Raw genomic sequence first — 22,562 nt, forward strand, 5'->3', positions numbered from 1 at the left:
TGTAGGCCTCTGCTCACTGGAAGCATTCAAGTGAAGCTGGATGACAGCTAGTCATGAATTTAGTGGAGAGGATTATTACGTTGGGAAGTCAGCCTAGGTTACCTCTGTTTCTTTCCAACTTTGAAAATTCTATGAATATATGTTATCTATTAGAGGCTGGGATACAAAAATAGATTTTACTACAAAATCACCTTAAAATAGTACCGTAAGTCATTTTCTTTTAAAATCATTTAAATTCATAATGTTTCCCCTAATGCACTCCTCTGTGTACTCAATAAATATATGGTACCTTATTAAACCAACAAAGATATTTTGAACATTTATGAGTGTCATAAGAAAAAAATTCTTCCCAAGAGATTCATATGAAGCTTTTCAAATGTTGGAGAATAATATTTTAGAAAGATTTCTAGTACATGGAATATTCTATGCAACATACTAGATAGCAGATGGAAGAGAGGGAAAAAAAAGAACAATTTCTTTATGGTTACCCAAGGAGTCAGAGAATGTATGTGTCAGGAAGGTGGTTGATTGCTTGATTTTGCATAACCTAATTGAGATTATTATTATTTTTAAATGCGGGTTTGTTGTGCTAATTAACTATAAACATATGGTATGTAAAATGCATGCTGCTAGAGTAAATTAATGTACCTCTAACATACATCCATATTTCATAGCTTCAGCCACACAAATAAACCTCCTATGGAAGTGCTGTAAAGCAAACACAATTTTGCAAATTGCCTATCACTAGTAGTAGAGCTGATACACCATTTTCCCATCATTATCCCTGACATTTCACTCACAATGATGATGAGAGGCATTTTCAAATAGAAAATTTCTCTCATGGAACTGATTAATGTGATGAAGTACTGTATAGAAATGAGGGAAAGCACAAAATCTCTGCAATTCCTAATTTTTAATTTTTTCTATACGCAAATGTCTTCTGTAACATGAGACTGAAACTAGTTAAATGGAGACCAAGACATCCAAGTCAACATTTATTTTGTGCCTACTATGGTCAGGAAAGAAAGATTAAATAAGACAGAGTACTTGCATTTCCGTAACTCCCTAAGGATTGTCTTCTATTGGATTTCAGCACACACAAAAGGTCCCCAGTACCTTCTGCTCCAGCAACCAGCTTCTACCACAGCAGTAAAGTCTATCGTAATCCCCATATCACCTTACCTCTTATTTAAAAGTAACATGTGGACATCTTATACCCCTTTTTACTTCAAACCCACTACATGTTTTATGTTTATTATAGATTAAATTTTAGGAATTTTGGTAGCTATCTTTTAATTTGCAATAATTTTCCAGAAATTGCTGCCAAAATATCTTCATTTCTGTGAAACTAATCTTGAAAAACACAGTGTCCTAACAGGCTGATGTTTAAAAAAGACAGCTTTGACAAAAGCAAAGAGCTATACTTTTAACACCCCAGACAAGTGTCCCATATTAAGTACAGACAAGAGAGAACAGAATGTCCCAGGTGGAAAGGAGGTGACATCATCTAATTCAGACACAGAAAATTCAGGACACGAACACTACCACACCCTGACCCCACCCCCATGGCGGACACCACTAATCATATTACTCTTTGCTACTGAACCTTGTATTCTCAACAAATTCTCCAGAAAATCACTAGCAATTTATCAGGCTTAGTACCAAAAGAGAAACTTACCTGCCATCTCTTTTCTGGTTCAATCATTTTATTTTATAGGTAAGGAAACAGAACCCGGAGAGATAAAGTGACTTCTCCCAAGATTAAGTAGCCTCTAAAAGGCAGTGCCAGGCCTCAGACTTCTGACTCAAAATCAGAGTTTCCTTTCATCATCACATCCTTCCTTTCTAATCTCTTGTTAATAGAACTCTTGGTTTTCTAGGTCTTGGATGACTGTTTTATTCCGTATTCATCAAGTGTTTGATCACTGAAGAGTCTACATAATTTATGTTTTATGAAGATTTGCGGCATTTCTGCCTTCCTCTTACCTGGGAAGTATTTCCAAAAAAATAGATTTAGTGATTTGGGGATTTTTACTGCATTGTGGTTTGAGGGCTTATAATCATCTCAGGTGATGTCCCCTCAAACCACCCGCCAAAAAAAAAAGGCCTAATCAAGGTCTATGGGAAAAGATCTGTGAAGGAGGAGAGGGGACTCAAAGTTTTCATTCAATGAAGGCTAATATAAAAGAAAAAAAAAGTACCACAAAATGAAGTTAGGCCAGGCATGGTGGCTCACACTTGTAATCCCAGCACTTTGGGAGGCTGAGGTGAGAGGATTGCTTGAGCCCAGGAGTTCGAGACCAGCCTGGGCAACACAGAGAGACCCCATCTCTATTTAAAAGAATTTTTTTTGCTCATGCCTGTAATCCCAGCACTTTGGGAGGCCGAGGCGGGCAGATCACGAGGTCAGGAGATCAAGACCATCCTGGCTAACATAGTGAAACCCCGTCTCTACTAAAAAAAAAAATACAAAAAAATTAGCCAGGTGTAGTGGCAGGCGCCTGTAGTCCCAGCTAATCGGGAGGCTGAGGCAGGAGAATGGCGAGAACCCGGGAGACAGAGCTTGAAGTGAGCCGAGATCGTGCCACTGCACTCCAGCCTGGGCAACAGAGCGAGACTCCATCTCAAAAACAAGAAACAACAACAAAAAAAATTTAATGAAGTTAAAGTAACATTAAAAAAAAGAGGAAAGCAAAATGCTCAGAAAGGAGTAATAGGTCCAGAGAAATTTTCAAAAACTAGAAAAATTGTCCAAGAACGTACATCAAATAATGTTTATAAATACATGAGGCGATATGGCAAAATCAGTTTCTCCAACGTAAGGATGTAATCACAGTACTGTTCTTCCCTTTAGCAGGAATCAGGAAAAACAAATTTGCTTTGTTTTAGATTTTATTCTCATTTTTCTTTCCAAAGGTTGGCTTTCTTTTTATTGAGAAGACTGCTTTTTAGCCTGTCAGACACATATGACCTAATCAGAACCTTTCTTCATCAATACACTGAAGTGTATAATTATTGTCCACACTTGGACCTTGCAACTATTTCTCAAAACCATAACCCTAATATTTCCAAAAGTTCTTTCCTAGTAACACAGACTGCCTAACAAGTGACAGCTGGTTACTCCAAAGTTGCCTCTCTCATCTGCTGTATTCTGGATCGGTCTTCTTTTGCCCTCTCACCATTTCAAACTCTTGTCCATAGTGGCGGGGGAAAAAAAACTCCTCTCTAAATATGGATACAACAGTTTTCTAAGGGCATGAATTATTAGGTTGGTGCAAAAGTAATTGCGGTTTTTACCTTTTTTTTTTTTAATGGCAAAATTACTTTTGCACCAACTTATACAATTATGCAGTTTTAATTTCTCAGATGTATCAAAAAAGGACCTGAGGAAGAGTTTTACCCCTACGTTGGGACTATCTGAATGATGACAATGACAGTGATGGTGATGACAATGCCAGCAAGAACCTAAACTTAATACTTGCTGTGTGTTAAGGACAGGGCTAAGCCTTTCCATGCATTATTTCATAAAATCCTTAAGACCTTAAGAGACAGATATATTATTGCCATACTCATTTAACAGGTAAGATAAGCTTCAGAGGGGTTAAGTAAGTGCCAGCACCAGGATTAAAACTCCGATCCTTTTTGACTCCAGGGTTCATGCTTTTTCACTCAATTATCCATTTGACATACACATGGCACCTACTGTGTGCCAAACACTGCACTAGATAATTATCCATTGCCAAAGGCAATGAAATGAAATGAAATGAAAACTAGAACCTGTTTACGCAGTTAATATTTTTAGAATATGTCAGCTATCTCTGTATTGCAAATGTCTATATTAGAAGCATCCCTCAGACAAGAAACAGGAAACCTGATGCCCCAAAAAGGAGTTAAATGAGCTCTGAGAAAACTTACGATATAAATTTTGCCCAAAGCAGAGCTCAAGAAGTCAAGTTTAAAATGGCTTGTGCTACACACTTTTAGAACAAAACCTGTTAATACTACTTAATAGCCATAAAAAAAAATCCATTATATTTGATAAAGTAATCTCAGTTTTGGAAATCTATTTTAAGCAAGTTATATAAAACATGAAAAAACTATATGCATAAAAGGTGTTTATAGCAGTGTTATTTATAGTACCTTAAAAGGTAAAAACAACCTATAGTCCAAAGAGAAGGGAATGATAAATAGCCTGCATATGAAATAATTTAGTTATTAAAGCATAAAGATTGGGTAGCTATGTTTAAAAATGTATACTTATAAGACATAGTGAAGAAAGCAGAATTCAAAATTGCCTTCTATGATTACAAACCTGTAGAAAGTACTTTTAAAAAAAAGATTAAAAGTGAACACTTTGAAAGTATAGTGTCTACTGTTTGGGAGGAATCCCAGAGTCTTTTACCCTCATTTTTGGTAACAGTTTCTTTCAGAATTTTAAAATAATTTTCATAATGGTATATACCTTCAAGATTAGAAAGATTAGAACCAAGTGCTAGCTTGCAACAGCAAGTGAAGATATTTATGGCTAAAACTCTGCCTTAATCAGAGGCTAGTCAGTTATTCAGAAAACTCAAATAGAAACCTCTTACAAAAAGAGGCAGCAGGCTGGGTGCAATGGCTCATGCCTGTAATCCAGCACTTTAAGAGGCTGAGGCAGGCAGATCACTTGAGGCCATGAGTTCAAGACCAGCCTGGCCAACATGGCAAAACCCTGTCTCTACTAAAAATACAGGGAAAAAAAATTAGGTGGGCATGTTGACACATGCCTGTAATCCCAGCTACTCAGGAGGCTAAGGCAGAAGAATCCCTTGAACCTGGGAGGCAGAGGTTGCAGTGAGATGAGATTGCACCACTGCACTCCAGCCTGGGTGACAGAGTGAGACTCTGTCTCAAAAAAAAAAAAAAAGAGGAAGCAGTACCTGCCTGAAGACCATACACGGTGATGGCAACAACAGGGTTAACTTCAAACACAAGGGAAAAAAATACAGGAAAGTGGAGTTTAAAGCAGAATGAACGTAAAAGACCAGGTGGAGCTACTGTGGACACAAGCCTCATTCTCATTTCAGGCGTGGGGAAAATTCCATAGGCATCGCTGTGAAGGAGGAGGTCTACTCACTCCAGTAACTTCTTCCCAGAATCAACACATTCACACAGAGCCATCTCCGCCTTCCCCGACACTCCTGACATCCCCAGAGTGACGCAGTCAAGTATGCACGGCATTTCACCAACTAGAAAGGTGATTTACTTTTCTCTACCCTCTGAACAGAGGAAACCAACATTCATAATGATGAACCTGGGGGGCTGCACAATCTCCTAGTGATGATGAAAGATTAAATCAGCCGCTCTAAAACCTAGCACACTGAGAATCACCCAAGGAGCTTGGTGAGATATTTTTTCTTGGGGCTTTGTCCTCTAATTTTGATTTAGTGGGTTTATTTTGGTACTCAATCTGTATTTTCAACATGCACTCTACGGATTACAGACATTTAGGAACCACTGGACTGAGCTACATATGGTAAAATTTTAGTGTTTAATACAGCTCATTGTATTTTAATTTACTAAAATCAATGAATAGTCTTATACCTATTTATGTCGAATCTCCATTCCCCAACCATGCCAGAAAACAGAATCTGTACGCTACCTGGTAATCCAGCATCCGGAAGCTTGGAAAAAACTGACAAATTCGGGATTCAAAAAAATAGGGGAAAATCCAGAAAATGGGTAGTTCTTTGTGACTGTCATCTAATGGATCACAAAAAGGGAAAAATAATAGTAAATTAAAGAAAGAAATAGAAGGTTACAATAGAAAAACTTCTGCTAGCATGAGAAATTGCAATGATTCAACACATTTAAATCTCATACAAAAACAGAAAATGTTTACCAGAGTGCCATTTCAAACCTGACTATTCCCAAAGGTCAGTGGAAATATTCCTTTATATCGAAATATAGCTACTAAGAGTATGTAAAAGTAACCCATATGTATATTACTATTGTCTAGGGAAGGCAAAGATGTTACCTCAAAAGTTGAAAATAGAAAAGGAGTGTCACTTTTGAGGCACAAAGGTAGTCATGACGTAGTGGAAGGACCTCTGGACTAGAAGGCAGTAAGCAGGCCTTGGGTGTGAATCCCAGCTCTGCCACAACTCTTTATCTTAGTTTTCAGGGATGAATCAACCTTGACTGCATCACGGAAGATTCTTAAAAACAGTTTTACCAAAATTAGTGTTTGTGAGAGACAGGGAACACAGCTATTCCTTACAAAGCACCTAGTATAGACTAGTACTTTTTACAGCACTATTACAGCTAAAACTCCAACAGGCTGAAAAGCCTAAATTCAGAGGCAAGCCTATTCATACTGTTTACACTAAGCTATAATAAGTACTTTCTATGTACTGTCTCCTTACAATAATCCCTAGAATTAGATATTATCCCATTTTACAGATAGGGAAACTGAAGCCATAAGCTATCAAGTCCAATGCAGCTAATAAGTGGCAGAACAGGAATTCAAGCCCACAAAGCTCTTTATTGCTTCCCCAATGACACTGACTTTATCCACTCTAATTAGTGGACTTAAAAACAGCAAATAAGTGAAATACTTAACAATATGAGTCACATTTTATATTTCATTTGCATTCTGTCTCCCAAAGCACTATTAGTGGAGAAGCATGATCACAAAATTCCTGACACTCTTAACAAATTTATCAACTTGCGAGCTAGAAAATGTTTCTAAAAAATGAATATACCAACTAATTAGATAATTTTGTAAAATACTTTGAAGCCCTAAGTCACTTTAAACTGAATAATAACCCCCAGCCACTAGACCACCTCTAGGGCTGGGAATCTGTGTACTGATAACCACAATCAGTCTATGGGATGTCTAACCTCCAAACTCATATCCTGGCAAAGTGTAGAGCCCTGGACCTCAGGCTGAGTACCCTCTTAGTGTTCTGGGCCAGGCTTTAGGAACAGGGAATGTATGGTCCACAGGGCAGAGGTATGTGTCAGCTTTGTTCAAAAATCTATTCCCAGTACCTAAACAGTGCCTGGCACACAGTGGCTACTCAGTAAATATTTACTGAATGAATGACAGCAGTTCACTGCTGTTCTGCATAATGTCCCATTATCCCCATCAAAAACATAGTATTTTTCCTATAAGCCATTAAAAAAAACCACATGATTAGAATAATACAAAGTATATCATGATAATGAAGTTTGCTACAACATCAAATAAACCTGTTTTTAAAAAGAGAACTCAAGACATGTATATTCTATCAGTGCTCTGATTCACTGAGCTCAGCTAATATTTGACAGGAAGTAGATACATAGATACATGTTTACTTTGCAGTAATAAATTATACACCTTGGCTTTGACCTTCTTTCCACATAGCAATTAACTTCTTGAATGTAATAGCCAAAGGTTCAACCAAGCCACCAAACGGAGGATCCGTCACCATAATGATTCCTTCGCCTTTATCTTCCTGTAAAAATGCTCTGCATACTTCAAGGGCAGTCTGGAACAAATAAAAATTCATTTCTAAATTAGGACTAGAGAGAGGCACTTCAACCTATTTGGAGGAGAATGCATTAGACTCAGTCTCACTCCTAATACTGGAAAGTTTACAGAGTCATCTTGCCACCGCAGCATCCCTCAGTGACATTCTGGAGCCTCTCTTTGCCCCCATAAGATTTTATCTTTGGGTTCCTTGATAAGCAGGTTTTTAAAATTGCAAATTCAAACACCATCACTATCAGAAGACTGCACATTTCAAATGGTTAAATTAAAAGGCTAAATTTAGTGTCCTAAAAGAAACTCATTACCCATGAAAACCATCGAGGCCGGGCGCGGTGGCTCAAGCCTGTAATCCCAGCACTTTGGGAGGCTGAGACGGGCGGATCACGAGGTCAGGAGATCGAGACCATCCGGGCGAACACGGTGAAACCCCGTCTCTACTAAAAAATACAAAAAACTAGCCGGGCGAGGTGGCGGGCGCCTGTAGTCCCAGCTACTCAGAAGGCTGAGGCAGGAGAATGGCAGGAACCCGGGAGGCGGAGCTTGCAGTGAGCCGAGATGGCGCCACTGCACTCTAGCCTGGGTGACAGAGCAAGACTCCGTCTCAAAAAAAAAAAAAGAAAACCATCTAAAACGTTAAATTCAATTCAACAAACAGAAGCCGGGATGGTGCTAAGCACTAGGGACACAAAGACGAAGAAGACATTGTTTTCCTATCTGGCTTGTCCAATGCCATGAGTTTGTTTAATAACAGCTACAAATTACCAGTTAAACATGCACGTTTTTGAGTATCAGGCAGACATATTTGAACATGCACTGTAAGTAAATAAAAAAGGAAAGTTCACAAATGACAAAGCACATCTGGTCCATGAAACTATGCTATTAACACATTTTCCCAAAGGTTAATTTAAGCTTTTTTAGTAATTGCAAAGTAAACATTAACAGGGATATTTAACGGTTTTTGCTATGGGTGAAGTTATTAAGAGATACCATATAACAGTATCTCCAGTCAACTGACTTGCAAGTAGCTTTCAAGTACAGTCCCCTTGGTATCCCTGAGGGATTGGTTCCAGGACACCCGCATATACCAAAATCTGCAGGTGCTGGAGTCCCTGATATAAAATATTGCAGTATTGCACTTAACCTATGCACATCCTCCTATATAGTTTTAATCATCTCTAGATTACTTATAATACCTAATACAATGTAAATGATATATAAACAGTTCTTAGACTCTATGGTTTAGGGAATAATGACAAGAAAAAAGCGTACATGCTCAGTACAGTCACCACGACCCTCTTTTTTTTCTTAAATATTTTTGATCTGCAGTTTGTTGAATCCACAGATGCAGAACCCACAAATGGGGAGAGCTGACTGTACTCATCTACAAAAATGAGTCAACACAGTATACAAAATGACATGAGATTTAAAAATTTAATGGCATTTTAAACTTTAATAAGCCTATATGTACTCTATAATAAAATATATTTTGTTCTACTGCTAAATCAATTTAGAAGACGCCACTGATAAGAGGAAAACCTTTTTCCCTAGGAGAGTCTTCATTAATTTCCTACTGGAACTCCTATAGCAGAGGATCACTTGTCAAGAAGGGTAATCATTTTTCAAGTGCTGTCTGGCACTTCCTTAACCTGCTTACAAGAACAAGGACTAAAAGCACAGATGATGATATTGAAATCTTCAAACTCCTTAGAGTTAAAAGTAGAAAAGAGAAATTACACAAGGAAATGATGTCTAGCTCCTAACCTAACTTTAAAAATATTTTTAAAGGATTTTTTTTCCAGGTAAGAATCAATGGCATCAGAGCCCAACACGAGTTGCTGATTGTCTTAATGTTGATCTTCTACAGGAAATAGATACTTGCTTGCACCACCAATGTTCACAGTAATTTGACTCTTTATCTCAGTTCTATCATTTAAAAAGTGCCCGGCAATTTAATTAGCCATCCTCTCTACATACTTTAACTGACTTTGCCATTAAGGCTGATGACATTTTTTAAATACTATATGATCTGCAATGAGAAATCCTATGTGGGGAACTCCCACTTTTGAATCTAGTGGACTGTAAAATGCTGAGGTGTACTAGCAGAGTCTTCTATTCTCCTAAGCACCCTGGACAGCCTCACAGGCACTGAGCGGACACTTAAATACTTAGTGATTGATTAGTGGATGGTAAATCTCTAGTGAAAAACTTGACTCCGGGAGTAGGTAGAAAAAAGGCAGATAGTAAAATCATTAAAACAATGGGTTTCTGCAGATCAATCTCTATAGCTGCAGTGCTATTTAGAGGTTGCTGCTGAAATATAGAGTAAGAAAAGCCTGAGCTGGACGACTCTTTTCTTCAGGGAAGATAAAGTGGAGCTCAATCTTGGCAGCTTATTCCAACCATTATTGTAGAAACTTATAAGGTAATGCTGTACACTTCCTATAAGCTACAAAGAGTTTCGAAGAAAAACCCTAATTACCTGTTACTCTTTAAAAAAATAAAAAATTGCTAGCCAACCTTTAGGTATTTAATTTTATCCTTATTTTGTATTTATTGTTCAAAATAAAAAGCAAAACCATAGTATGGTATTAAAACAGACAAACAACAAGAAAATCCTAACTCACTAGTGTAGCATCAAGCAGTGATTCAAACTCGATTACTTCCTCATTTACTACGACACAGCCCTGACCTCACCTGACATCAAGGTCCTGTGGTTTCAAGTAGTCAGGCTGGATACCGCCACATCAATATCCTACCAGCCCCACAAACTCAACCTTTCCAAACTTCACTTCCCTCTGTTTAGATGAAAAAATACAAATCCAGGCCATTCCACCAAGTCAGCTTGGACTTCTTTCCCCCTCAGTACAGTCTTTTCACTGCCTCTATGAATGCCTAGACAACCCAGTTCTTTCCTCTCCTTTTCTCACTGCCACTGTCACAGCTGAGAAGTCCCTCATCATCCACTGGCAAGTGACTTTCAATTCCCACTTTCCTTCACATTCACCTCAACAGTTCTCAATTCTTAGTGATTACCAACCACATAAACTCTTTGGGAAACAGCTGAAATACATCTAATTATAACTGCTGTTTATTTCAATACCTTGTTTTAATGGCTTCACAGCTGAAAAATATTAATATATATCCCAATGCTAAATTGATTCAAATGGAAGGAGTGCTATACTTACTAAATCAGGGGACTCATCTTTCAATCCCAACCAACAATTTAACATTTGTTTTCATTTCCTGAATGCTGACTTTTATAAAGTCTTGCTTGGTGTTCATCCTCCTATCATTAGTTAATATCTCAAAGCACAATACATAGCAAGCATGGTTCACAATTTTTACAAAATTGATATACATGCATATATTTATGGGTATGCTTCAAAGTGTCTTGATAATTTCACAATATTTTTGGTCAGCGTCCTGGCAGGTGTGATTACTTGGTTGGTTACAGATTTTATTTTATAATAGGCCTGACACAGAGCTCAAAATAAATGTATCAGCTCTACTATGCTGTTTATTCGCAGTGACATTGTTAGCCTCATATTGAAAGGAGCTTTTTTTAAGCTGCTGTCCTTTTTTATTTTTAAAGATCTTTTAGTTTTTAGAGCAGTTTGAGGTTTGCAGAAAAAGTGAGAGGAAGGAATAGAGATTTTCTGTACACTCCCAGCCCTGACACATGCATTTAATTACAGAATGGTAAGTCTACAAAGGAGAACTTGACCCTTTGGGGAGTGGGGGTCGGGGAAGGCTGGAAGAAGTGATTTGGAACAAAGTTCTAAAACATGAGTGGAAGTTATCAAGACAAAAGACAGCAGAAACCAGCAGGAACAGCACGGGCCTTCCCTGTGGTGCAAAGGCGTCTGACCAGTTCCAGATGAAAGCCCTGTGCCCTGAGCACAGACAGCAAAGGGGAAACAGGGAAAGGGGAGACTAGAGTGGAAATTGGGGTCAGATCACACAGAGCCCCATGGGTCTTCTAAGAATGTGGGCCTTCATCCAAAAAGTAGTGAGAAGTCTTAACAAGGGAATAATAAAATCACCTCTAGGTGCTCAATAAACAGTGAAAGGACAAAAATAAATACCAGTAAATAGTAGAACAGTCACAATTTGACCTTGAGGGAATTTAGCAAAAGAACAAGGGAAGCACTCTGAAATCTGTTATTCCACAATAAGAGAACAATGAGATAATGGTCACAACTCTTACCTTTCCATCAAAGAAATGATGGTTAAACATATTATAATGGCAAAAGCTATCTTCCATATAAAACTGTGAATACCTGTAAAATAATTACAGAGTTATTTGCCCAGTCACAGCTATAGAGTAAACAAATATAAGCTAAATTTTAAAACTAAAAATCACACCTTTATTTTAAAAATTTCATCATTCTTTAGTTTTTTGAAATAAAGAATAATTTCCAAAAATTTCAGGTAATTTTTAACAGTGAATAAATAACAAACTTAAATGATTTTACCATGTTTAATTAACCAGTAGTAAAACTACAGAATACTCATATATAAAACACACATGTTCCTATGTACCAGGAGGTTATACATAAACAATGAGGTTACTGACAGATGATTATGCAATTTAAGCTTGCAATGGGTTGGCAATTAAGCTACATCTCTCATGGTTAATAATTTTAAGGAGAATACTAAATCAACATTTCTGCTCAACAGCTGTTCATTTATTGTCTTCTGTAGGTGAATTTTTAAAAGTATTTAATACAGACCAGGCACAGTGGCTCACACCTGTAATTCCAGCACTTTGGGAGGCTGAGGCAGGCAGACTGCTTGAGCTAATGAATTTGAGACCAACATGAGCAACATAGCAAAACCCCGTCTCTACAAAAAATACAAAAATTAGCCAGGTGTGGTGATGCATGCCTGTGGTCCCAGCTACTAGGGAGGCTGAGGTGGGAGGATGGCTTAAGCCCAGGAGGCGGAGGCTGCAGCGAGCCAAGATCACACCACTATACTTCAGCCTGGGTGCTACAGCCAGACCATGTCTCCAAGAAAAAAAAAAAAAGATAATACAAATTACAAAATTTTTTTTGTCCAATGCAGGCTAGCTTAATAAAATATGCTTTTCAATATAATAGGAAAAACATATGGATTAGTTTAGTGCAAGGAAAGAGGAATATTTAGCATATTTAGTGCGAGGAAAGAGGAATATTTATTTACTGATTGAATTATTTTGTTTTGCTGACACAGTATTTTAAAAAGCCACTGGCAGTGAATGAGAGTACCACCTTTGGGTATTAACATTTTATAAATTCCTGCTAATTTACTAGGAAAAACTCATACTCATATCACATTATGACTTAAATCTGCATTTGATTACTTACAAGGCGGAACTTTCTATATTTCTTAACTGTATTTGTACTCGCTGTCCATATGTTTTCCCCATTTATGTATCTGGGTCTTAATGTCTGTGTTGCTGATTTCTCAGTTTTCCATATAATATAGAAACCTCTTTGTTATCTCAATAGGATTTTGAACTTCAACTATTTTATTACACATAATTTACATATGAATCACATCATCCTTCTTGGGAATTTGTAACCTGGTGAAAAAACTGAAAAAAATCCGAGACACATCCTTACTTACTACGACTTCTTGAACCGAATCCATGATACTGGCAACTTCTTTGCTTGTGTTTCTACTCAGTTATCCATTACTGTCTGCAACTGATCAGTCGCCCATGGTGAATATTTAATGTAAGGGCAGCACTGGTTTATCCTCTTCCCATTAACTGTGGTTAACAGCACAGGCTCCATAGTCAGATGGTCTGGTTTCAAACGATGTGTCTCTCGCTTACTGACTGGGTATCCTTAGTAAGTTATTCAACCTTTCTGAGCCTCAGTTTCTTCATCCATAAAATGGTAAAAGTAATAATTTCTACCACATAGGACTGGATAACAATGAGATAACGTATGTAAAGTACTTAATACAATGCCAGCTACATAGCATGTACTAAAATGTTAAGTACCGTTACTGTTATTTTAATAATTATCAGCTGTAAATATTTATGCCTTAATGCCCCTAATATTAAGAAATTATGTTTATGTTCACCAAAAATAATCCAAGCCTATTTCTTCTTGTTCTCTGGAGATGGACAAAGAGCTGCCAACCACTCTTGGTGTAATATCCTTTCATGTCATTTAAGACACTGTTAGCACATTTCCTAAAATATAAATTTGCACTGAAGAAATAAAAAGTTTAGATAACTGGAAAATATTTAAACTACATACTGTAACCTAATGAACATTCCAAAAATTGACTGTAGGCAATGTCAAATGACCATTAAACAAATATGTCTTCCTATTTAACTAAATTTCACATAACTGCCTTTAAAAAGAGTGTATTAGTACTAGTGCAGCCATGTGTAAACATGGTATCATTTGAGGGTTTTCTTCTCTCTTGCACTGCTTTATGAGTATGACCAAAGGAAAATACAATCCCTTTTTAACTTAATCTCTATTGTTTTCATTTCTTCACAAACATACAATAGTCATTTTTAAAAATTAAAAAAAGAAAATTTGATTTACATGAAATTCAGCACAGCACACCTGTCCAAAACACTCTGGGCAGCAGTGTGCAGAGGCAGAGAGAAAGAAAAGCGAAGATTTCAGTTCTAAGTTTCCATCAAATACATAATTTGAGAGCATAATTATTCATATTTTAAATTATGAAAAATCACTCAACATTGCCCTCTTAAAATGAAATTGGCCACAAAGAATTATTCTCTCCATTGAATAAAGCAAACAAAACCAATCAGAAATGCATGCACTTGAAAAATGCTCAAAAGGACATTCATTTGGCCATTCATTCTCTTTAAATGAGAGTCAGTTACCAAGTGTGAAACACGCTCTACACACAGGAAATGTAATCAAGAGCTGAATAAAATTAGTTCATGAAATGAACCTAAGAAATTCATTTTTTGACATAACTTTATTTGGATAATAGTTTGCCAAATAGAGTTTCACATCTTTCATGCTAAAATTAGAGCATATAGAAATCCATCTTAGCAAATGTGAACTTCGTATCTTCTACCCCCTAAAAAACATATTTATAGCACATCTATAGAGAACACTGGAGTTTGAGGCAGTTCTCCAACCTTGGATAAACCTGTTGTAAGGCACCAAGAAACCAAAGTCAAAGTCCCAAAAAACTACTCATTGTCACTCTATACTACGCAGAATTTTTTTTCTGATTTAACTGTGGTCTTTATGAGAAATCTGACCCAACCACACACTCTGCTATGCTGAAAATACAGGTAACAGCCTCAAAGAATTCCAGCAACTTATGTGTTTCAATAAACCAGCTCTCTCTTTAGTGTTGACTTTCTATAGAACTGACTCAGTAACAGACTACGTTATCAAAAAAACTGAGCTGTGATATCCCCAATAGAACACCATCAGTTTTTGTTTGCAAGGCACATGCAAAAGTTTATAAGTATGAAAAAAAAGTATCAATATATTCCATACATTATAAAATAACTTTATCCACATCCCCTAACCCCTACTCTGACCAGGACATTACAACTACAGGTGCAAGAAAAGGAAAACTAAAAGGCATGGCATTAAAGGTGAAATAGTTAAGGGGCCATATAAATCTTTCAAATTAAATCAGGCAAGATGAAGAGTTCTGGAGATCAGTTACAAACAATGTGAATTTACTTAACACTACTAAGTTGTATATCTAAAGATGGCTACTATGGTTAAATGTTATGTTTTATGTATAGTTGACCTTTGAACAACAGAGAGGTTAGGGGCGCAGCAGAAAATCCAAATATAACTGTTACCTTCTGTGTCAGTTCCTTTTGCACTGCTATAAAAGAATACCTGAGATTGGGTAATTTACAAAGAAAAGAGGTTTATTTGGTTCACGGTTCTACAGGCTGTACAAGCATAGCACCAGCATCTGCTGGGCTTCTGGTGAGGCCTTAGGAAGTTTTTACTCATGCTGTAAGGGAAAGGGGAGCTGGCATGTCACACGGCAAGAGAAGGCGCAAGAAAGAAAGGAGGAGGTGCCAAGCTCTTTAAACAACCAGCTCTTGCGTGAACTAATAGAATGAGAACTCACTTATTACCACAAAGACAGCATCAAGCCATTCATGGGGAATCAACCCCATGATTCAAACACCTCCCACTAGGCCCACCTCCAACACTGGAGATCACACTTCAACATGAGATACCAACTCCAAACCATATCAACTCCCTGAAAACTTAACTACTAATAGCCTATGATGACTGGATGCCTTACAGATAACAGTCAATTAACACATATTTTGTATGTTTTATATACTGTATTTTTACTATAAAGTTAGCTAGAGAAAAGAAAATGTTATCAAGAAAGTCATTTGGAAGGTCAAGGTGGGAGGATTGCTTGAGGTCAGGCAACCAGCAAGACTGGTTTCTATTAAAAAAAATCAAGCCGGGCGCGGTGGCTCAAGCCTGTAATCCCAGCACTTTGGGAGGCTGAGACGGGCGAATCACGAGGTCAGGAGATCAAGACCATCCTGGCTAACACGGTGAAACCCTGTCTCTACTAAAAATACAAAAAACTAGCCGGGCGAGGTGGCGGGCGCCTGTAGTCCCAGCTACTCCGGAGGCTGAGGCAGGAGAATGGCATAAACCCGGGAGGCGGAGCTTGCAGTGAGCTGAGATCCGGCCACTGCACTCCAGCCCGGGCGACAGAGCAAGACTCCGTCTCAAAAATAAAAAAAAAAAAAAATCATAAGGAAGAGACAATATTATTTAATATTCATTAAGTGGAAGTGCATCACCATAAAGGTCTTCATCTTCATAATGAGTAGGCTTAGGAGGAGGAAGAAGAGGAGCAGTGGCAGAGGCAAAAGAAAATCCATTTGTAAGTGAACCTGAGCAGTCCAAAACCATGTTATTCAAGGGTTAATTGTATTTTTGAACAATTTTGAAAAGTAAATCAGAGTAATAGCAATAAATACCACAAAATAAAATTCAGAAAACCATTTAAATTATAATAGCACCAAAAATAATAAAACATCTAGAGATAAATTTAATAAAAGAAGCACAAAACTTATATGCTGAAAACTACAAAATATCATTTAAAGAAATTAAAGACCTAAAGAAATGGAAGGACATCTCATGTTCATGGACTGGACAACTTAAAATTAAGATGGCAATATTCCCCAAATTAATCTACAAATTCAATATAATCCCTGTAAAAATCCTAGCTGGGTTTTTTTTTTTTTTGTGGAAATTGACAAGCTGATCCTAATATTCATATGGAAATGCAAGACACCCAGAACAGCCAAAACAATCTTGAAAAAGAACAAAATAGGAAGACTCATACTTCCCATTTTCAAAATGTACTATACAGCAACAGTAATCATGACTGTGTGAGAGTGGCATAAGGATGGGGATAGATCAATGGAATAGAATTTAAAGTCCATAAATAAACCTATATATTTGTGGTCCTTTTGTTTTCATTACGGTACCAAGCCAATTCAATGGGAAAAGAAGTCTTTTCAAAAAACGGTGCTAAAGCAACTAGTCATCCACATGCAAGCAGTTAGACCACTACCTCATACAATAAATAAAAATTAGCAGGCCAGGCGCGGTGGCTCACGCCTGTAATTCCAGCACTATGGGAGGCCGAGGTGGGCGGATCACGAGGTCAGGAGATCGAGACCACCCTGGCTAACACGGTGAAACCTCATCTCTACTAAAAATACAAAAAATTAGCCAGGCGTCGTGGCAGCCCTTGTAGTCCCAGCTACTCAGGAGGCTGAGGCAGGAGAATGGTGTGAAGCTGGGAGGCAGAGGTTGCAGTGAGTCAAAATGTGCCACTGCACTCCAGCCTGGGTGCCTGGGTGACACAGCAAGACTCTGTCTCAAAAACAAAAAAGAATGCTCGAAACAGACTAAGTGGTGTAAAAGCAAAAATTATAAAACTCTTTGATGAAAACATGGGTATAGATACTCATTGGATTAGGCAAGACTTTCTTAGATATGACACCTAACACACAAGCAACTAAAGAAAAAAGAAAAACTGGACTTCATCACAAGTGAAAAGACAATCCACAAGATGAGAGAAAATATTAGCAAATCATATATCTGATAAGGGTCTAGTATCCAGAATATATTAAGAACTCTCACAATTTAACAAAAATACAAACAACCAATTAAAAACTGGGCAAAGGATTGATATTTCTCCAATAAGATAAACAAATGGCCTATAAGCACATGAAAAGATGTTCAACATTATTAGCCACCAGTGGAATCCAAAACAAAACCTCAAGGAGATACCACACTTCAAAAAGACAGATGATAATAAGCATTGGCAAGGACATGGAGAAATTAGAAACCTCATATATTCCTGGTGAGAATAAAATACGATGCACCTACTTTGGAAAATAGTTTGGCTGTTCCCCAAGAAGGTAAACATAGTTACCACACGACCTAGCATAGCAACTCCACTTCTAGGTATAAGGGCTGAACTGTTTCACCCCCAAAATCCTTATGTTGAAGCCCTAATCACTAGTACTTCAGGATGTGGCTATTTGGAGACAGAGTCTTTAAAGAGGTAATTAAGTTAAAATGAGGCCATTAGTGTGAGCCTTAATCCAGTCTGAGTGGTGTCCTTAAGAGGAAATTTGGACACAGTAAGAAACACCAGGGCTACTCACATAAAGAGACCTTATGAGGAGACAGTGGCCATCTGCATGCCAAAGAGAGAGGCCTCAGGAGAAACTAAATCTGCTGAAACCTTGATCTTGGACTTCCAGCCTCCAGAACTGTGAGAGAATAAATTTCTGTTGTTTAAGCCATATAATCTGTGGTATTTTGTTATGGCAGCCCTAACAAACGAATACCCAAGAGATCTGAAAACCTATGTTCATGTAGAATTTGTACACCAATGTTCATCACAGTGTTATTCATAATAGCCAAAAAGTGGAAGCAACTCAAGTGTCCATCAACAGATGAAAAGATAAACAAAATTTGGTATATCCATATAGTACAATATTATTCAGTCATAAAAAGGAATGAAGTACTGATACATGCTACCACATGGGTGAACCTTGAAAGCTTTACACTAAGTGAAAGAAGTCTGACACAAAAGGCCACACAGTACATTACTCCACTTATATAAAAAATATCTAGAATAGGCAAAGCATATCCATACAGATAGAAAGCAGATTCATAGTTGTCAAAGGCTGGGGCATGGCAAATGGGGAAGGACTGCCCACAGGGAGAGTGCTTCTTTTGAAGGTGATGAAAATGTTGTGGAATTAGATAGTGGTGATGGTTACACAACCATGTGAATATACTGAAAACTACTGTTTCATGTATGTAAAATATATCTCAATTTTAAAAAAAGAAACAAGCTGGGCATGATGACTCACACCCTGAAATCCCAGCACTTTGGGAGGCTGAGGCAGGCAAACTGCATTAGCCCAGGAGTTTAAGACTATCTTGGGCAACAGGGTGAAACCCCATCTCTACAAGAAATATAAAAATTAACTGGGTGTGGTGGCACATGCCTGTGGTCCCAGCTACTTGGGAGAGACTGAGGCAGGAGGATTGCTTGAACCCTGGAGGTCAAGGCTGCAGTGAGCTGAGATCATGCCATTGCATTCCAGCTTGGGTGACAGAGCAAGAAGTTGTCTCAAAAAAAAAAAGAAATATGCCTAAAATATCACCAGCAGGAAAAGTTTTCAAGGTTATATATCTACTTTTTAAAGTGTCTGTATACATAAAACAGGTTTAAGCCAAAACCCATAATGTTTTGGATGGCAGAATTAAAGATCATTTTTCCTTTTTTAAAACCAAAGTAAACCAAGGGATTCTTGCAATTTTAACAAGTTCTTTGAGAAGACACAGAATAATATCTCCTACTCTGTATAAATCAGTCCACTACAACTAGCTTGAAAAAGCTTGTCTTTAATAACTTAGAATCATTATATAACTTTTAATGTAAATTCAAAACCGTACTATTAGAAAGATCACACTGTACCATTTTCACTGAAGTAAAAGCGCCAAAGGTAGGAATATGAGTGCTGCTGACAACTGTATATGTTGTCTTGAATAGTTTAGTTCGGGACATCTGGTTTTTTGTCTCTCCAGCACCTACATCCCTACTCTTTTTTTTTTTTTTTTTTTTTTTGCAGCTCAGTTTTATTTTCTACAGAAACAAACATGTAAGCCAGCCTCCTCCAGCGACAAACAATCAGGCCCCCACAATGAAGTGGCCGCTCGTGCAGGGACCATCCCCTAGGGGAGGAGGCACGCCTAGGAAGGGGCACCAGGCTGGGCTTAGCGCCTCTGTCCTGAGTGAAGCAGAGCCAAAAACACAGGCAGAAAGTACTGCGTAATCCACATCAACAGGGAAAGCTGCTGGAAACAGGAGCTGATGGAGAGCTGGAGTTGGCGGTGGTCCGCAGCAATCAGTCGGATAGTCAGTATGTTGCCAGACACGCTGAACTCCTTCAGAAGCACCCCTGGCACGGGGAGCGGTGGGGCATCATGGGCCAGGCTCCTGTGGGCCAGCTGTGCTTCCATGGGTGTCGGGAAAGGCATGGTGAGGTAGAACTCAAGCAGGCAGCTGTCCGGCCTCCTGGTCCCGCATCTGCAGCGTCCATTCAGCCGTGAAGCCGGGCCACCACGTGGCCCACGAGGGACGCCTCCTCCTGGCCCTGAGACCCTTCCTGGCCCTGAGGCCCTTGCTGCCCCTGCACCCTGGGGACCTCCGTCGTCTGCAGCGCCCGCCTCTCCTGGGCCGCCAGCATCGCCCCCTGGGCCACCAGGAACGCCAGGGCCTCCTGGGCCATCAGCATCGCCCGCCGTGCCCCCTGTGCCCTGGCCTGCGGCCTGCATGGCTCCTGGACCTCTGTGGCGCGCTCAGAGACCCATCCCTACTCTGTAAGTTGAACACCTGTCTCCTGTGGAGAACCGACTCCATGTGATTGGTGAGAGGCTGGCTGGAGTACCCCATCTGGCAGGCCACAGTGATGGCTCTGGAATCAGCAGGTGACTCCAGCCAGGCTAATCAGAGCACTCTCTGGAGTTTTGCTGCTGGAGCTCTCAGGAAGAACCGCCTCTTTCCACTGGGCGGTTAAGCCGAAGACTAGATAAGCTTAAAGCTGCTGCCACCAACGTCCCTGGCAGTAGGAGGGAAGCTGTCTGCAGAAAGAAATCAATACGCAGAGAAAGGCAGAATGAGAGGTGGAAAGAGAAAGAGGGAGCCCTAGCAACATTGTGTGAGGCTCACTATCTCAACTAGACTACAGCCTGCTATATCCCAGACCTCAGTAATGTGAACCAATAAATTCTCTTTTACATGATTGTATTTCCAGGTCTCCAAGGAAAAATTCCTAACTGAGTGCCTTATTCTAAAAATATAAATAACCTAGAAACTAGTTTTGATTCATCTAAAAATCTCTGTGGAACAAGGCAGGAGGATACAGGGAGAAAGGGAGAGATGGAAGGATGACAAGAAAGAAACTGACTATATGAGAAAGGCATATATACAAGTTCAAAAGCAAAGTTATTTCCAAAGGATAGCTTAGTTTTTGGAGCCAGACTGCCTTGGCTTGAATTCTAGCTTGGGCACTTATAAATGGTGATTTTGATCAAGCTATTTAACCTCTTCATGCCTCAGTTTTCTCATCTGGAAAAATGAGGATGATGACAGCATCTATCTTACAGGGCTAATGTGAGGAATGAGTCAGGGCAAGGCCTGAAATATAACAGGCACTCAAAAAACACCAGCTATACCAGGCACAGTGGTTCACACCTGGAATTCCAGCAATTTGGGAGGCCGAGGGAGGTAGATCACTTGAGGTCAGGAGTTCGAGATCAGCCTGGCCAACATGGTGAGATCCCCTCTCTACTAAAAATACAAAAATTAGCTACGCATGGCAGTGCACACCTGTAATCCCAGCTACTGGGGAGGCTGAGGCAGGAGAATCACTTGAGCCCAGGGGGCGGTGGTTGCAGTCAGTTGAGATCACACCACTGTACTCTAGCCTGAGCGACAGAGCCAGACTCCGTCTCGAACAAACAAAAATACCCACTATTAATAATACATTATAAGAACCCAAAAGTTAAACTTCTACCTTTAAAATCATGCATTTAGAATAATTTAATACTTTAGGAAAGGAACACAGAATTTAAAAAAAGAGGTTGTTATCTCCATGCATACTCATGGAGTATGTATGTATGACACAATGGAATATCATACAGCCAGCCATAAGAGGCATGAAGTGCCGCTACATGCATGGGTGAGCCTTGAAAACACGATGCTAAATGAAAGAAGCCAGCCACAAAGGTCACAGATTTTATGATTCTATTTATATAAAATGTGCAGAACAGGTAAATCCAGAAAAGAGAGACAGAAAGTGCTTGTGAGGGGAAGTGAACTCTAGGTTTCTTTTCAGTGTGATAGAAATGTTCTAGAAGTACCCAGTGGTGATGGTTGCACAACACAGTGATTACAACAAAAACCACTGAAATATATACTTTTAAATGGTGACTATTAAATGAATTATACCCAATTAAAAATAAATTGAGTTTATCTTTAGGAAGTCTATATCATCATTTGTCAAGGATCATGACGTTAAGCAGATGTTAGTAAAGTGTGCTAGTCCTGTTAACAAGGGATGAGTGGTTACCAGGCCAGACCTATTCATAAGGAATGAGGCAGTATAGGTAATTTCTGAGTAATGTGCTTGTGTATGTTAGACAACTTAGAGTTGACTCAGAAATCTAAAGGAAAATAAATCATTAAAGTTACACTTCATTTTATTTTATTTTATTGAGACAGGGGTCTCACTCTGTTGCACAGGCTGGAATGCAGTGGCGCAATCTCAGCTCACTGCAACTTCTACCTCCTGGGCTCAAGCAATCATCCCACCTCAGCCTCCAGAGTAGCTGGAACTATAGGAATGTACCACCACGCCCGGCTAATTTTTATATTTTTAGCAGCAATGGAGTTTCACCATGTTGCCCAGGCTGGTTTTGAACTCCTGGACTCAGGTGATCCACCTGCCTCAGCCTCTCAA

General features: G+C 38.9%; 2 protein-coding genes across 3 annotated transcripts in view; both read right to left on the reverse strand.

Moving 5' to 3' along the window:
* Positions 1-22,562, reverse strand: part of ZCCHC4 (zinc finger, CCHC domain containing 4) — a 58,241-nt gene that overhangs the window by 13,092 nt on the left and 22,587 nt on the right. For both annotated transcript variants that reach the window (XM_011935648.1, XM_011935649.1), the window contains exons 6-8: positions 11,721-11,793; positions 7,361-7,511; positions 5,642-5,742 (exon numbers count right to left, since the gene is read on the reverse strand). In XM_011935648.1, coding sequence (XP_011791038.1) covers positions 5,642-5,742; positions 7,361-7,511; positions 11,721-11,793 — 325 coding nt within the window. The remainder of the gene's footprint in view (positions 1-5,641; positions 5,743-7,360; positions 7,512-11,720; positions 11,794-22,562) is intronic.
* Positions 19,669-20,384, reverse strand: LOC105507227 (cancer/testis antigen 1-like). The gene has a single exon (XM_011935647.1). The coding sequence runs from the start codon at positions 20,374-20,376 to the stop codon at positions 19,816-19,818; it is 561 nt and encodes a 186-aa protein (XP_011791037.1). The 5' UTR covers positions 20,377-20,384; the 3' UTR covers positions 19,669-19,815.

This window comes from Colobus angolensis, unplaced genomic scaffold (genome assembly GCF_000951035.1).
Source record: "Colobus angolensis palliatus isolate OR3802 unplaced genomic scaffold, Cang.pa_1.0 Scaffold146, whole genome shotgun sequence".
Taxonomy (NCBI): domain Eukaryota; kingdom Metazoa; phylum Chordata; class Mammalia; order Primates; family Cercopithecidae; genus Colobus; species Colobus angolensis.

Excerpts from the sequence above, each read along its gene's own strand:
- LOC105507227 (XM_011935647.1), bottom strand. The coding sequence starts at position 20,376 with ATGCAGGCCGCAGGCCAGGGCACAGGGGGCACGGCGGGCGATGCTGAT.